Here is a 17057-nt window from a genome sequence, read left to right on the forward strand (position 1 = left end):
GTATTGTACAGCATGACATCGTACTGTTAAGTCTGGGAGAGAAGGTCACCCACATTTTGGCGGGTTTTATCGCTGTCGTGACGTAATGCGTCAGTTTCAGATGGGCGGGGCGTAGGGGGCGGACGGGTCCGGTGTGTGGCGGCAACCGGGCTGACTGAGCGAGGAGGGTAGGCTAGTCGACAAGATCCAGAGTGTATCTGCGGGGATTTGTGTCACTTTACGCTCGATTCGCAACTCCAACTCGGTCGATATGTCCGACGACGAGCAAGAGCAGACTATTGCCGACGACCTGGTGGTCACCAAGTACAAGATGGGGGGCGACATTGCCAATCGTAAGTGTCCGCCTTGCAAGCTGCTCCGCTCATGTTGGCCTGTTCCAGTGCAGCCATGTGGTTTACATGCGAGGCACACGTATGCTACGCGAGCTAGCTGCTAGCATGCGAGCGAGCTAGCAGGTGCAGCCAAAGCTCTTTTTCCAGCCTCGTTTCGTGTTAGATTTTTTTGTTGCGTTTTGACGCCTGTTGGAGGCCAATGTGCTAAATAACAATTGCACGAATTGGATGCTAATGGAAAGCTAGCTTCTTCATTCATAAAATGTGCCAGACTGAAATGGCCAACTCAAACATGCTTTTGCTCAATCACCATGAAATCAGAGTTTTGACAACTTTTACTGAACCTTCACAAGTGTGTCGTAAATGCCAGAATTAGCATTTTCTGTCCATGGTTGCAACACATCTGGTGCAATTGGGTAATAATAATGCTTTATAATTTACTTTTCTCCCCCATCAGAGGCACTGCGCCTGGTTGCGGAAGCAGCCAAGCCAGGCATGTCTGTGCTCAGCCTGTGTGACAAAGGTGATGCCTACATCGTGGCTGAAACTGGAAAAGTCTTCAAGAAGGAAAAGGACATGAAGAAAGGTCAGGCGATCTTCCACGTCAACTATCAAATCAGGATTCACAATGTCAGTTGTAGGATGCTCTGGATGATATCCCAAATGAAAACAGTGGTTGTGTCTCCCATTTTCTAGGCATTGCCTTTCCTACCAGCGTCTCGGTTAATAACTGTGTTTGCCACTTCTCTCCACTGAAGAGTGACCCTGACTACACACTTAAAGATGGAGATCTGGTCAAAATGTAGGCAGTTCTTTTTTTCCTCTTTGTGTTCTTCATATTTGTTGTTTTTCTATTCCATCTTTACCGTTTGTCATCGGTGACAAGCGACAAGGTTGTTACTGTTATCTTTGTTTTTCCAGTGACCTTGGCGTTCACGTAGACGGCTTCATTGCCAACGTTGCTCACAGCTTTGTAGTGGGAGCCACTAAGGTGAGGACACTGACTTTAAACGCATTTCTTTCGGCTGCATCTTCATTGATCTTCTCTGCAGGACAACCCCGTCACGGGACGCAAAGCTGACGTCATCAAAGCGGCCCATCTGTGCGCCGAAGCTGCTCTCCGCCTCGTCAAACCTGGTAACCAGGTACGTCTGCATCCGAGTGTTTCCACTCCAGCCATGAAGTAGATGTTTATGTTTTTATTTTTTGTTCCCCTCAAATACAGAATACTCAGGTGACAGAGGCCTGGGGCAAGATCGCCCAGTCATTCAAATGCACACCTATCGAAGGTGAGTACCCTCTCAATATCTCTTGTTTTTGTGTGTTTGTTGATATTTTTCTGCATTTCAGTGTTGATGGGTAAAGTCTCTTGTGTTTTGAAGGTATGTTGTCTCATCAGTTAAAGCAGCATGTCATTGATGGAGAGAAGACCATCATTCAGAACCCAACAGACCAACAAAGGTTGTTTTTTTGTTGTTGTTTTTTTAATAGGGAAAACTGGGGTTCTCAATTCAGACCATCATAATGAGAAATTGAAGCTAAAACATGAAGAAAATGATTGAAAATTGCACTCACCTTTTGACTGTTTTGCTGATGCCAGAAAGGATCACGAGAAGGCAGAGTTTGAGGTGCATGAAGTCTACGCTGTGGACGTCTTGGTCAGCACAGGAGAAGGAAAGGTCGGTCACCTAATTTTGCAGTCAACCCTTTCCGATTTCCCAGAGCATTCTTTCCAATTCCAAAATAACCAAGCGCCGTTTGTAGATTCTGCGGTATTAGCATGAGTGCAGTTTGCCGTACACCAAAATGTTGATCATATGTACCGACAGGCCCGAGACGGAGGTCTGAGAACCACCATATATAAAAGGGACCCCAGTAAACAGTATGGCCTGAAGATGAAGACTTCTCGTACGTTCTTCAGTGAGGTTGAACGCCGGTTTGATGCCATGCCCTTCACTCTTAGGTAAGAAAAACACCACTTGCTTTAATTCCAAATGACTTCTATAGGAAAAGACTTTAATAGCATTTGTCCCGTTTTAACTCAGAGCATTCGAGGATGAGGCCAAAGCCCGGCTCGGGGTTGTGGAATGTGCAAAGCATGAGTTGCTGCAGCCGTTCAGCGTCCTCCACGAGAAAGAGGGTAAGGCCCTCGGGTGTCCGTTGACTTTTTCAGCACGTGTTTGAACTTTTCATTGATCTCCTACTTCACTCTGTCTCAGGAGAGTTTGTAGCTCAGTTTAAGTTCACAGTGCTGCTGATGGCCAACGGGCCTCACAGGATCACCGGCGGGCCCTTTGAGCCGGAGTTCTTCAAGTCAGAGCATGAAGTCCAGGACGCAGAGCTAAGGGTACGAATGAATTTGACTTATTTTTAGCAGGGTACGTGGCATGTGATTTTTTCAATTTTTTTCAATTTCACATCCTTTTACCCAGTTAAGTCAAATTAAACATAAAACAGAGAATGTCCACAATCTCAATGCAAAATGCAGAAGAGAGCTTTATACTAACACTTGTCTCATTTCTAGACTTTACTACAGAGCTCCGCAAGCAGGAAAACACAGAAGAAAAAGAAAAAGAAGGTACTCTCTAAACTGAATTTGTTCCATGTCCCATATTACACTCAGTGTGTCTGCCGTTAAAGCCGTATAATGCAAAGCAAGTGTGCTCATTCACTTCTTTGCTGTCACTTCCTCCAGGCCTCAAAGACAGCCGAAAATGCAGCAGGCCAGCCAAGTGAGGAAACGGAGGCAGCAGAATAAATAACTGCCTTCACACCCAATGCAAGAAGAGCCCAAAGAGAAGCAAGAAAACTACCCTGCTGTCCTCCAGTCATTCTGAAGAGCTGATTTTACAATTTGCCCAATTTACAAAAGCAAGCACTGGAACTGGAAGTGAATCTTTCATAGGAACGTTGTTTCTTGAACTCTTGGATGCCTAACCCTTTACTGCTTCACAGAAAAGGACAAAAAAAAGAAATAACTGGGTGTGCTTGTTTTGAAAAATGAATCCCCTTCACCGTACTAGTTACAGCTGAAACCCGCCTCTCTAAAACATCTCAAGCTTACATTGGGCATTAGTGAATGGGACTAACAACTTGTCTTTTTGGTGTCCAAATTTGATTAAAGAATTATTGGAGCTGTTGCTTTCAGCACATATCCAATTAGAATATACTACGTGTCTGAGGCCATGTTTTTCCTGATGAACCAAATTAATGAACGGGTTGTTTAAGTCATGTCAGTCCCGTCATGCTGTGGGCCGTCTGCTCGTTGTTCGAAGGACAGACAGTAAAGGGTTATATTTGGTGCTTGTCACTCATGAAAATTGACTATTAGAGTAGTTCAACAAGTGTGGAATGCAAATGAAAGTATTTACAAGGTTTGTAGTGTCATAGGCAACATGTCTCATCCTGGTTGGATCATATTTTTCAATGAATACTCACTTCTGAGTTGACAGGAAAAAAAATGCTAACTGTACTGCCATTAAAGCATGATGAGAGAAGCTATGCAGGTTTTGTGCTTCTGAAGAGAGAGTCTCATATTTGAGGAGTGGAGATCCAGGTCCAGATTTGTCACAATGCGCAGTCCTGCAGTGTTGCTCAGTCAGTGGGCAAATTACTTTTCAAATACCTACAATAAACCTTTTCATATTTGTTTGTTTTCAATAAAGGCACATTTATGCCTAACATTTACTATCGTTGTGATGTGTATTTCTACGGTCTGTCCAAATCCAATAGTCATTTATGTTGCGTAAAAGCATGATTAATTTTCCAGCATATTGTATGTTGAAATTATTTAAAATATTTTTTTCTTGTCTCATTTCTAAAAGGACCAACTATATGCTTAATATAAGTTTTCCGGACGCATCCATTTTGCAATTTTAATAATTTTCATCTAATCACGTGATCCTCTTTAGGAGTATTTTTATACAGTAATAAGTATGTTAACTAAATATGTACGCGTATGTTGCGCTTAAAACTACAACTTCCATCATGTTAACAGTAAGACTACACGGAATAATGGCGCTTGAATATGACGTCATGCTTCATATAAATACTGCCCCCATTTGTCGTCACATCCTCTTTCCATTGCCCTTCTCGCTGTGAGGTATTGAATCTTGTTTCTTCTCATCGCAATCCAATCAAATCTTCAAAATGTATTCATCATCCACGACCACTAATATTGTTTTATCCTTCTCTTGAACAGATTCTTCTCCACACGATGAGAGCGAAGGTAGATGGTTTGTTGGTCTCATTGAGAGCCCCTATCGAGAAACGATTGACGCTATAGCTAGCGGAAATACTAATGCTACTTGCCTTAACTGTTGTTTGCTAGTAATGGAGAATCAATGAGTGTTTTAATTCCAACGTGGGCCTTAGGTCTCGCGTGATTAAGGATAAATGAATATTTGCACTAGTCTATAAAAGGCATGCAGTAGCACATGTAATGCACGTGTGGTCTAACATGAACGATTTCGTCTCTTGCAGTGGAGGAAGAAGCGCATGCGCAGGTAAGCAACTTGTCTTTGTTTTTGAAAGGCACTACTGATCTAGTAAGTCATTTAGATTTGACTTGCTAGGTTAGTCTCTGTGTAGTTAAATGTCCAAAGGTCTATTTTTAAAGTGTAAATGCGTAGAGTACGATTCCTAAGTTTAATTCGGAGCTGCAAAAATGACTCCTTTTATGATTCAAATTGTAATGAACACCTGAGTCCGTATTCCAAATGTATTCATGTAATTTTTTGTTATTTGCATACCACTAGTTACTCATGTATTTCGGTATGTTCTAGTTATTACTGTGTTATTGAAATGTTCTAATGGAGTCTTAATTGGCAAAAACGGATGGAAACTGAGGTGTCTGCAATTGTATTAAGTTTCAAATGTTGGTTGGATTGTGAGCAGTTAAAATTGTGAATTTAAAGCAGCCTCATTTGTGACTTTACATTCCTTTTCTTTTATATTGTGTCTTAAACTCAATTTTCCCCACTTTCACAGGCTGAAGCGTAAAAGGAGAAAGATGAGGCAGAGGTCCAAGTAAACCCTCATCGTGCCGGCTGCAGCTTGTTGGACTTTCTTGGATGACTGAAACGGATGCATGAACCACCTCCAACTTGGTTTCTGGCAACCACATGCCCCATCCACCCACCTGTGACAGTCTACAAGATGGCACTAACCTGGCACTTGACATCACATGTGGCCACTTAGGTTCATGGACCATGAAACATCTTTTATCTGGCAACTGTCATTTGATGTATTGAACAATAAATGAACACTGTTCCAAACTTGGAAGTCTCTTTTTAGTTGGTCAAATGAAGATTATACCTGAATGTGTTACAGCAATGTCATCTCCCTTCACAAAATTGAAGCCTAAACATAATGAAAACATCAGTTATGCTACATCACTTGCATTGAGCTATGAAATGATCTGCTTTAATCTAGGCAATGCATGATTGTTGCTGTGTTGTGGAAGTAAGCAGTTAATCCAGTTTACACATTGCCAAATGCAGAGTGAAAAGCAAGGCCATTAAATTGAAAAATAAAGCCAAAACTAAAAATACATATGACTCAGGTTATCAGGGAAATGTCACATTTGAGTGTTATTGTGCCTTCAAGTTAATGTGTTTTTTTTATTTAAATCCTCTTCAAGTGCTACACCAGTGCTAGTGATTTTTTCCCCTACACGTACCACAGCACTAAGACCTTTTTAACGCAAATATGTTTACCTTCTCACCAGATGTTGGCCTATCACATTTTAGGTAAGCTGTACATCTTGCATTTTTGGTGGCAAACGTTCAGACATGTCGTACTGTCCCATCTCGGAAGATGGCGCTGACGAGCCAGTGTGCTAGCGCGTCACACACACTATCAAACCGTTGAAGAAGAATTGTCATTGTAAACAAGGCTATGGCAGACGACAGAGGTGGAGCTGAAGACATTAACGACAACATGGGCAACCAGCTGCAGCTATATCCAGGTAAGCGGTCAACTCGCCGGCTGAACGGGATTCCCTGCTCGTCGTCTCCCGGGAAATTAATTGTTTCTAACTCACGGTCTGGCTCGTTTTAAGGCGATAACAGGCCACGTTCAGTCACAACACATCCTGTTCAGCTGCTTTTATCTCAAGCTTTCAGTTTCTCTTTTCTGCCATTTGTATATCTTGCTGTGTAGGTGACGGGGAGGAGGAAGACGAGGAGGAAGATGGCATGGACGGTGAAGACCGAGACAATGAGGAGGCAACGAAGCCCAGCATTATCACCTTCGACCCGAGTCTACCTACTTCACACGCTGTGAGTGACTAAACAGCTTTGTGTCTCACGTTCACTCGATAGATGTCAACACTATTTTGTGTTTACAGTATCTGGGCTCGGACATGGAGGAGTTTCACGGTCGCACCGTCCACGACGATGACAGCTGTCAGACCATTCCCGTGCTTCCACACACTGCTGTGATGCTGGTGCCTGGACAAACGCTGCCTCTGCAGCTCTTTAGGCCGCAAGAGGTCAGCATGATGAGGAGTGTCATACAGAAGGATCGAACGTTTGCTGTGCTAGCACACAGGTACATGGCTACAAAAGTGCAACATGCAAACGTGCACATAGCACACTAAAATCTGGTGCATGTTTCTGTGTGTCTGTGTACCACTTATGTATTTAAATGATTGCTTTGAATTGCTTTATGATTATAAAAAGTTTGTTTTTTACAAGTGCAACACTAAAACTAGCACTTTTGATAGTGCAATAATAATAATAAAAATCATAACAATACATTTATCATCATACTGCTAATCTTGACTGGATTTATTCAACCATTATCATAAAGGGAAAAAAAATCATTAATAAAAAGTGCATAGTTGCCACTCCAGAACAATATTAACACAGCAGGTGTGCTTTACTTAATAAATTTGGGGGGAGGGGAGGAAATAACCCTACCTGCGAGCTTAATAAACTTATGAAAAGAAAAACTTGAACAATCAACTATCTTACTAGAGTATGCATTTACAATGAGACACACAGTCTAAAAAAATGGCCACTTGCCTACTTGAATAAGTGAGCAAAAGGGCAGTTACAATTACAACTCATCACACTAATTACGATACAAGTTTCTACATGAACAGAGTTAAGTATACCCCAGGAGACAGCCGCTTTGAGTTTCTATTTTGCATTGCTGCAGTGACGCAGGCGAGCCAGAGGCAGAGTTCGGAACTACTGCAGAAATCTACGCATACCGGGTGGAGCAGGAGTACGGCATTGAGACGGTCAAAGTGAAAGCTGTGGGAAGACAGAGATTCAAAGTCCATGAGCTAAGAACCCAAGCAGACGGGTACGTTCCAATAGGTTCACATATTCGGAATAAACTACTTCTGGAGTTCAACCACAAAACCTATTCCTCAAACATGAACACAATCCTTTACCACAAAACACCTAAAGAGTAACTACAGTTTTTCTTTTAACCCCCCATTGTTGTCAGGAACAACAGAAATTGTTGTCCTAAAAATTGTTTTCCAAAGTAAGCAGATGTTTACAAATGTCCTATTTTCATCAAACACAAAGATTATCATGCTTTCATGGAGGACAACAAAAACCTGAGAATATTTACTGTATTTATATATTTAAATATTTTTTAGCATACAAAATGAGGAACATAGGCACATAAATAGCAGACTCACTTTTTATAAAAATAATAAAATAAATAATAATTGTGATTGGGGACGATGTAAATCTCAAGCTGCAATACTAAAGTTGACCGCTAGAGGGCAAGCACATGCTTATACGTACGTACTTGTTTTTGCAGTTGTCATTTTTCACCTAGAGCTGCTCAATTGAATACACACAATATATTTTGTATTACGTAACAAAACAGTCTGTGCTTCAAAATATTCCATAAATGTCATTACCGCTTTTTGTCATTTTTAATATTTGAAATGAGTTTATAGTCATATTTCATTACCCTCGCTTCCGGCTGCACTGTTTTCCACAGTGGCGTCGATGAAAATAATGACATTCTGTCCTGAGTACAAACGTTTTAGGAAGTCAGTGAAGCTCACTGCTCAGAAAGACACATTTCCGCTCTTTGTTGGTGGCGTCTATAATTCTCGCAAATGACCCTGTAGCAAGTTAGGACTGTTTGTCATACTGCAAGTGGCTCCAGTGTGACGGCAAAGCTCTTATTCCATTAGAAATGGCTTAAATGGAATTAGCTGATATACACTCTCGCTGAGGTTATATTTTCATAATGCCCCATGAGCTTTTCTTTCATAATGATCTCTTGAAACCTTCCTTTGCATAGTGTGTACATTCAAAAGTGGAACCATTTTGTTAAACTACAATTTAATGCCTGTTGTTTTTTTCCCCCCCCAGGATTCGACAGGCTAAAGTCCAGATCCTTCCAGACCGAATCCTTCCCGATCCTCTCTCTGCTGTTCAGCTAATGCCCCTCTCCAGGCTTGTCGTTCATCCTTCCTCCAAGCCCCCAACTCAGAGCTGCAAGCAGGCTGAATGCTGGTGGAATAACTACCAACAGGTAACATTCAGCCTCAACATGTTTTAATTTCAGTCAGTGGTTATGTGAAGAGCTCTTGGTCTTAAATTTAAAAAAAATAAAAAAAATGTTGCCCTGTATTCTGGACTAAACAGTTTGAGCTGAAAGGTTCCACTGCAGTGCCGTCATCTATTTGACACAGCATCCAGTCATGATGCATGTACAGTACGCCTTGCTTTGCTCTGCTATTTTTAACTTAATGGCCGTCTGTTGTTTATCTCAGAGGAAGTTTCACTGTGCCAGTTTAACCCCCTGGCCAGCCTGGGTCTACGCCCTGTATGACTCTGTAAGAGACTAAAAGCAATTTCTCAAGATCAACAATCTGAATGTGATTGTAAACCACGCGGTCTCCTCCCTCCCGCAGGAGTCGCTCATGAACCGAATGAAGAAGCAACTCCACGAGTGGGACGAGAATCTGGAGGATGACTCGCTCCCCACAAACGCCATAGGTCAGCCGCAGTTGATTGCGCAACCATGGCTGACATGTACATGTGTGAACGCAATCGGTCTCTTAATTTGTTTTCTCTTTCCTTCCTCCCCCTGCCCCACTCCCCCTCCTGTCTGGTTACCACCAGACTTTTCTTACAGAGTGGCGGCCTGTCTGCCCATAGACGACTCGCTCAGGCTTCAGCTGTTGAAGATCGGCAGTGCCATTCAGAGGCTTCGCTGTGAGCTGGACATAATGGATCGGGTAAAGAGAAATAATCAGAAAAATAGAAACTCACCACCACATCGTCACTCATATGTGTGTGTGATTATTTTTTTTTTCTTTCATTTAGGTGTTGTGAGTTGAAGTTTCCCCTGAGTGTAATAAATTAGAATTAAATTGATTAACATTTCTGACAGTTAATATTTAATTAAATGGATATCCCTAATGCATTGTAATATCAGTAGCATTTGTTGACTTTGCAGACCAAGACCCAAGCATCAGATTTTTTTTACGTTCTATTAAAAAAAATAATAGAGGTGAAAGCACCTAGTTTCGGAATATTTCGGGTAGATGTGCAATGTGATGTTTCCAGTTTTGTTGGGTATAAAAGAAGCTGTCCTGAAAATGTACTCCAGTCAGTCTTTTGCGTCACTAATTTCATATTAAGCAACATGCTTTTTTTTTTTTTATGGTACCACTAAGAACAACTGCTCTCCTATGAATTCTGTTTTGGGGGTTTCTCCTTTTATAGTCACATGGTGATTCATACTTCCATTGGTGGAATAGAAAAAACATCATTAAGATTTTTTGAGCAGTTGTCGCAAAAGCTCATTGACTGCACAGATTGCACAAATGTAAAAAAAAAAAAAGATTAGCACTATCCCACTGAAGCTTGAACATTTGAGCATCCTCAATGTGTCAGGCTGTCAGTTCCCACCGCTGTAGTTCCCGTTTGATTGAAGGTAATATGCAGCCTTAATGGGAACATATTATGCTCACTTTCAATTCCATGCTGGCTATTCTTAGACTCTGTTGGAGGTGATGCACACAAGACCTGAAAACCCTCTTGTGCTACCTAGCACCGACGTTTGATAGTTATTTTCCTTATCGAGCCCATTTGGTATGTTTTTTATTTGGATGACAAAAGTTCCTGTGATAGATTTTCTTGACCTATAAACCGTCTTTTTTTTCTGTTTCCTCCTCAGTGCACATCTCTGTGCTGCAAGGGGTGCCAAGACACAGAAATCACCACCAAAAATGAGATTTTCAGGTGAGGCAACATGCTTGACGGGTTATCGAGGTCTCTCAATTGTGTTTTTTTTTGTGTTTTTTTTTACAACCAAAACCTAACATTTATTCGATCAAGTTTTCCAAGAATTTATTGATCACCTGAAATTACAAGTTGAGCTAATAACGTCAGTGAAGCAAACCTCCCACTGGGAGTCATTTTTATTCATTCATTATATCAAATTGTAGCACTTAAGATGGAGACGAATTAGCCACTTGGTTTAAGTATAAAATTGAACTAATTTAAAGCTTAACTAACATAACTAAGACGCACCAATGTTGTCAGATTAACATTATGTATCGAGCCATAGTGTACTATTATTATGTTTTTATTTAGCTTATAATTATCCTGGTCTGGTCATTCTCATTTGCGATGACAACCTGGCTACACAAAAACATGTTGTATGAATAGTAGCGACACAATTTTTCATTATTTAATCAAAACCTCGCTGTCGTTATTGTGACTGCACTTTGCCGGCAAGGTAATTGCTTTTAAATATGCTAATGGTAAGTGTGATTCAGTCTCAAGTGCAATCCTTTGTCACTTCTGGGTAGCCAGACTATATGGCCGCAATCAGCCAAATTACAGCGACTTTAGAAGTGATTAGTGTCCCGGGAAGCTGAAGTTACATGATAGCACCCCCCGACTTTATATAACGGCGACATGACATGACATGACACTTCATTTGTGTCACACATTTGAAACTGTCCAGACGCGCACTGGAGCCCAACCTAATGAACTTGAGTCTATTCAGAGTAAATGATTGCTTGGTTGAGGTTGGATAGATGATTTGTAGGCATCTGGAGCTCTCTTTTAAATTGTATTTGTTCTTTCATGTCTTTCTGCAGCTTGTCTCTGTACGGCCCCATGGCTGCCTATGTCAATCCCCACGGGTACGTCCACGAGACTCTGACCGTCTACAAGGCTAACAACCTCAACCTGGTCGGCAGGCCGTCCACGCTCCATAGCTGGTTTCCAGGGTAACTCGCTCTTTATAGCTCCCGCATCCAGCTGTTACTAGTTCACACAATAACTTGTGGATGACTCACAGCTAGCTATTCCCTATGGGATCATTTCCAAGTAGCCGCACGCTGTCAGTCGATAGAAAGACACATCCGGCCCAGTGCAAGAATCAATTCATATTCACAGCATGTACTGTAATGCTAAGTATATACCTGCTTGGATTTATCCGGAAATAGTTTCTTTTGGAAGCCAAGCAATCTTTGCGCTAGGTATTCTGCAACATCAAATGCCGTCTGGTTGGATTCTGAATCGGGTCCAACTGTTCCGCTCAGGTACGCTTGGACAATCGCTCAATGCCGAAGCTGCGGCTCTCACATGGGCTGGAAGTTCACCTCCACCAAGAATGACTTGTCTCCGCCTCGTTTCTGGGGTCTGACCCGCTCGGCCCTGCTCCCCCGTATCCCCTCCGACGAGGGCGAGGACGGGCGTGACGGCTCTCGCCTCTTCTGCCTGTGATGTTTCACCTCCCGCTGTGATTGTCGTGTCAAAACTCCTGCCTGGTTGTGTTGCCTCCAAGTAATCACTACATCACATGCTGTCACCCTTGGCAGTCAACCCATCATATTAGCAGAAAGGTCGTCCAACCTTCACTTGAGCAGCATATGCTATCGGAGGAAGGCGGCTTGTTCTTTAAGCTTCTTTATATGTAGACACATAAGAGACGCGCATCCCCGTTGGTGGTGGTTTGAGCATGCCGCTCCGCCGCCAGAGCGTTTGTCCGGCTGACAGAAAAGCAGAAAATGCAAATGTCATGCTTTTCCCCTCCAGCTCTTGTCGTCCACGGGGTTTTGGAGCTTGAGCAAACAGCCTATCAGGATTCCTGAAGAAGGTGCACTTTTTGTATTATTGATGCCTGTCGTCAATATCTCATTAAGGTTGCTCGAGCTTACTGTTGATGTTTTGGAAACTCTGAAGTCAAGCGGTTGTATTTTTGTAAGCAAACAAGCTGGATAATGATGATGATGGACTACAAGGCAAGTGTGCTTTGTGCTCTTATGGCAGTAATGACCCCTTTTTTTAAAGGTCACAGCTAATTTGAACTACTAAGTGGGAGAAGAGCATTTAGCCATCATTTAGAATGTTCCGGCTTTTGAATCATTTCCTGAACATGATGGAAAAAATGTACAGTATGTTCACGAATGAAAAAATGTGATACGACGGCGTTCGCTTGAGCTTATAAAGCTGCTCTCAAAATGTGCTGTAAAATGCTGAGTTATGTTCATCAATGATCTTAATTAAAATTGCACACAATTCAATATGCAGCCATTACTTAGAATGTCAATATTGTGTTGGCAAACAGACTTATTATTTATTTATTTATTCATTTTTTTAAAAAGAATCCTCATTGTGATGGTCAAAGCTTCTAACAAAAAATAATAATAACCGTATCAAATTAATTTCCAAACAGTGAGGGATAATTGAGCCCCCTTTTTAAAAGCTTGCTGTTTATGCACACTTGTTCTGCAAGAATTAACAATTAAAATGACATAAAATGTCTCTCTCAACGAAGCACCAATCTGAAACTACTTAACATGGCAAAGAGTGATATCAGACGGTACTGGTAAATGAAGCGTCTGTGTTTTACACATTTTGAGTAACTAGCTTCCAAAATAAAACACCTAATGAACCATCTGCAGATATGCGAACATCTCCTCAATCCCTAAAATGGAAAGAACTTCAATCATTTGCTCCCTCCCTCGGTCCCCATCTGCTGTCTGTGTGGCTTTTTTGCTGCACGGTATGTTCAACATATAGTTTATTTGTATTCCAGCAGTTTAATTTAGAGTCGAACATGCCGTTCCACGATCCATTTTGAAGCTATTTTTCCCCCATAGGAAATTATCAAACTGTCGCAGACATAAAATCTTTATTAGCACAGTAATATGGAGTTGTAAATTTGCCCTGTGAGGATATGTCAAGTTTTCTGAATGAAAAAAAACAACACAAGTTTTCTAACAATGCAAATTAAGTCTTTGAGTATTATTTCAGAATGTCTCTGTGCATTTTCTGGCACTCTTTGCATTCTTTTTCCCTTAGCACACTGCTCTTTTGTTGATGTATGTGGAGAATTAGTCCTTAGATCCTCGCTGAACTGAGCTCCCAGCCTTCATAACCTCGATAGCGTTTGGCTTTAGAAATTCCACTCCGCTCATTTGTTTTGGTTGTTTGAAAGACGGGAGGATTAAGTGTTGTGGCTTGCAGTTGCCAGTCTGTACATTGCGCAGAGAGCAGAGTAAGTGAGGGTCTAACATTTACGTCTCTGTGTGGGAGCATTTGTAGCCAAGTGAAGTTTAGACGGAGCTGCGGACATGCAGTACATACATATTTCTCTCGGCTTGACATCAATGCAAAGCTGTCTTGTTTGGTTTTAGTGCTTGTTTCCCTCCAGTTATCTCATTATTTTTTTGATACTACCATGAGTTGACATTTCTTATCAAATTAAATATAAATTGGTAATTACTGTCAAAGTAGAAATAAAACAAAGTGTTTTTAAATTAATTTAAACTGCTAATAGGTCATGATGGCCAAATTCAAACTTGAAATTATTTTTTGCTGACTCGTTTTTAACCCTAACCTGGCATTTCAACAGGGGTGTGTAAACTTTTTAAATGATTATACAAAAACGGACTCTAACACTATAAGGTTTATGAGAAATTTATTTGTACATCTTAGTTTCATACATTAATCATTGTTCTGTATTAAATGTAAAATAAATCATGCTTAAATTTATCCTCACCCACCTGTCACATGATGCAACTTGAGATAAAGTCCAACAATGAAATAGTTAAAAATGCAGCTTTTTGTGTGTGTCTTAGAATAAATTTATAGGACAGTGGTGCCTTGAGATATGAGTGACCCAACATTCGAGTGTTTCAAAATACAAGTAGTTAGGTCGATTTTTTTGGGGCTGAGCTGTGAGCAAAAAAAGATACGACACTGTGAGGTGACAGTGAACACAACACACTTCAGTACGTAAGTAATTTGGCAGATAACAAATTTGAACTGATTACAAGTAACTCCATAGCAGGCTCCAGGTTTAGAATCCAGCTAATTTGATTTTTGGGGGATTGTTTATCCCTCCATTTTGTTCCCGTTTATATTGGTTGTAATTCCCATCTTGACCGCTAGACGGCAGCACACTTATTTCGTGTGAGACTAAATCTAAAAAAAAAAAGAAACAAAAAGGAAATATGCCTTTAGCACAGCCTAGTTTTGGTTAAAAAAAATAATGCACCATGATGATCCAGAATAGGGTTCCAATTTCTGATCATTTTACAACAAAAAGATGATTTTGGAACTGAACTCGTGTCTCAGGACACCACGGTATTGGTTCTTCACTGTGCAGGTGTCTGCTGAATGTTCTCCTCGAGTGACACCATAGAAAAGGAATGGAACATAATGGTTATTGGAGACTGTTTTTCTTTCTGGCACCTCACTCGGACACAATGTCCTTGTTCTTGTGTTTGCCCTACGTCCTGCATCTGGAACACACTTCCCCATGCAGACCACCCACTTGTGCTTGGCTGAGAGATGCCATATTTAACATATCATTTGTCAAATGATATCTTTACAGTCCAGAGAGACACCGGAGGTTTAGGATCTTCACGGCATGCAGCAGGCGTTGACACTCCTTGCTTCTTTTCACCAGTGTTCCTCCCCTGACACGCTTTCTTCATTTGTTGTTGTTGAGAGTTTTAAAACTGGTGTAGAAGGTGCTGACCAGTGTTGCCTCGTCGTGCATGGAGTCCTTGGTGAAGGAGCCCCTTTGGCATACCGGCATCAGGAGCCTTCGAGGCAGCGGACCACTGAAGAAGAGGTAGATAAGGGGGTTGGCGCAGCTGTTGAGACTGGCCAGCAACATCAGGATGGTGAACGTGGCAGCTGCAGTGAGAATAGGTCAGAATATTAGGGACGCCTGTGCAATTTAGGAGAATTGGAGCTGCAGTTCAGAGATTCATGGCTCAAAGTGCGTGTGCGGAGGGTGGGGTGGGGGTACGGGCCACTAAAATGCACATTTGGTATATTTGTCTACATTTCCCCCACCGTTTTGTTTTATTTTGATGGAGCGGCACTTACATTCCTTTGGTGCATTGGGGTCCCACGCAGACCACAGCTGAACTGTGAAGAAGGGGGACCAGCACACCACATATGCCAGCACAATAACAACGGTCATCTTGAGGGTCTTTACCCTGGCTTTAGGCATGCCGGCCGCGCCGCTGGCTCGGGGAGGCAACGGGCCAGACAGGCCGCGCCGAGCCTTCCGGCGCAGATTCTGTTGGATGGCCCTGCAGATGCGCACTTGGCAGAAGATAAGCGTGATGACGGGCACCACGAAGATGACCGCGGTGGTCCACGTAATGTAGGTCTTGAGCCCCCACGGCTGGACGAAGTTGGCCCAGCAGTCGTACACACCCGGTGCCACCTCCACCCGGGAGAAGATGAACACCTGAGGCAGGCTGCCCACCAGCGACACCCCCCACGCCGCGCACACGGCCCCGCTCATGCGCCTGTGCGTCCGCTGAAACTTGACCATGGGGTTGCACACCGCTTGGTACCGGTCCACCGTCATGGCCACGATCATATAAGTAGACGAGAACATGCCCAGAACCTGCAAATACTTCACCAGGCGGCAAACCAGGTCCGGCCCGATGAACCTGTCCGTGATGTCCCACATGAGCTGCGGGCACACCTGGAAGAACGTCACCACCAGGTCGGCCAGCGCCAGGTGGAAGACAAAGACGCGCATCCGGCTCATGTGCTTGCGCTGTCGCCACAGGACCAGCAGCAGGACGCCGTTCAGGACGGCGGCGCTGGAGAAAATGATGGCCAGCAGAGTGATCTCTACCCTGGCCAGAGTCTCGTCTCTCGGATCCGCCAGCTCGCTGTCGTTGATTGCTGGTGTCATCCTCGCCTGATGTTCAGGTGTGTGACCAAATCTTCAGCTTGCATGAAAATATTCAGAAATTACACTGTTGTTGTTTTTTAAGTTGCTGCAGTAAGAATTGTGTGGCTGGCTGCCTTTGCACCACTTTTCAAGTCAGAGGTGGGAGTGAGCTCAGGCTGGATTCATCAAGTGTCCGTGTGTGTTTTTGCGCGCGCGCCTGTGTGCGCGTGTGTGCATGCGCGCTCCATTTGAAGTGACGCTGACACAAAGCGGAGGTTATTATTATCGGCAACAACACATTTTCCTGCTGTTTCCATATTTGATTTAGAGCTTATGATTTACGGTGAGTGCTGAAAAACATCTAAAGTCAATTTAAATCTCAAAGTCAACTTGATATTTCAAGGTATTGAAAGTTATAGCCAGAGACTGTGAAGATAATAAGTCTACACACTCTTGTTCAAATGCATAGTCTACATCACAAATTGTTATAATTTTCAGATTCTTTTTATGTTAAATCAAGGTTATGAATTTATAAAGTGGGATAAAATTCAACCAAGAAATGGGGTC

General features: G+C 42.4%; 3 protein-coding genes and 1 long non-coding RNA gene across 4 annotated transcripts; 3 read left to right on the forward strand and 1 right to left on the reverse strand.

Annotated features, from left to right (window-relative positions):
• The first annotated feature begins 93 nt into the window (after positions 1–93).
• LOC125977370 (proliferation-associated protein 2G4) lies at positions 94–4019 on the forward strand. The gene is made up of 13 exons (XM_049733785.2): positions 94–332; positions 790–918; positions 1029–1134; positions 1254–1323; positions 1385–1477; positions 1558–1621; positions 1715–1793; positions 1933–2011; positions 2162–2295; positions 2378–2472; positions 2552–2679; positions 2857–2910; positions 3028–4019. The coding sequence occupies exons 1-13, from the start codon at positions 251–253 to the stop codon at positions 3088–3090; spliced, it is 1176 nt and encodes a 391-aa protein (XP_049589742.1). The 5' UTR covers positions 94–250; the 3' UTR covers positions 3091–4019.
• Positions 4020–4339: 320 nt separating this feature from the next.
• LOC125976898 (uncharacterized) lies at positions 4340–5608 on the forward strand. Its single transcript, XR_007484515.1, has 4 exons — positions 4340–4434; positions 4534–4560; positions 4815–4837; positions 5322–5608. It is a non-coding gene; the product is annotated as an uncharacterized lncRNA (long non-coding RNA).
• Positions 5609–6166: 558 nt separating this feature from the next.
• crbn (cereblon) lies at positions 6167–12861 on the forward strand. The gene is made up of 11 exons (XM_049732876.1): positions 6167–6300; positions 6495–6613; positions 6682–6884; positions 7497–7646; positions 8684–8846; positions 9088–9150; positions 9229–9313; positions 9440–9555; positions 10500–10564; positions 11431–11562; positions 11878–12861. Exons 1-11 carry the CDS (start codon positions 6231–6233, stop codon positions 12059–12061), a joined length of 1350 nt encoding a protein of 449 aa, XP_049588833.1. The 5' UTR covers positions 6167–6230; the 3' UTR covers positions 12062–12861.
• Positions 12862–14244: 1383 nt separating this feature from the next.
• Positions 14245–16686, reverse strand: LOC125976896 (oxytocin receptor-like). Its single transcript, XM_049732877.1, has 2 exons — positions 15683–16686; positions 14245–15487 (listed from the first exon to the last, which is right to left on the reverse strand). The coding sequence occupies exons 1-2, from the start codon at positions 16509–16511 to the stop codon at positions 15279–15281; spliced, it is 1038 nt and encodes a 345-aa protein (XP_049588834.1). The 5' UTR covers positions 16512–16686; the 3' UTR covers positions 14245–15278.
• Between the last annotated feature and the right edge of the window lie 371 nt (positions 16687–17057).

Source organism: Syngnathus scovelli, chromosome 11 (genome assembly GCF_024217435.2).
Source record: "Syngnathus scovelli strain Florida chromosome 11, RoL_Ssco_1.2, whole genome shotgun sequence".
Taxonomy (NCBI): Eukaryota; Metazoa; Chordata; class Actinopteri; order Syngnathiformes; family Syngnathidae; genus Syngnathus; species Syngnathus scovelli.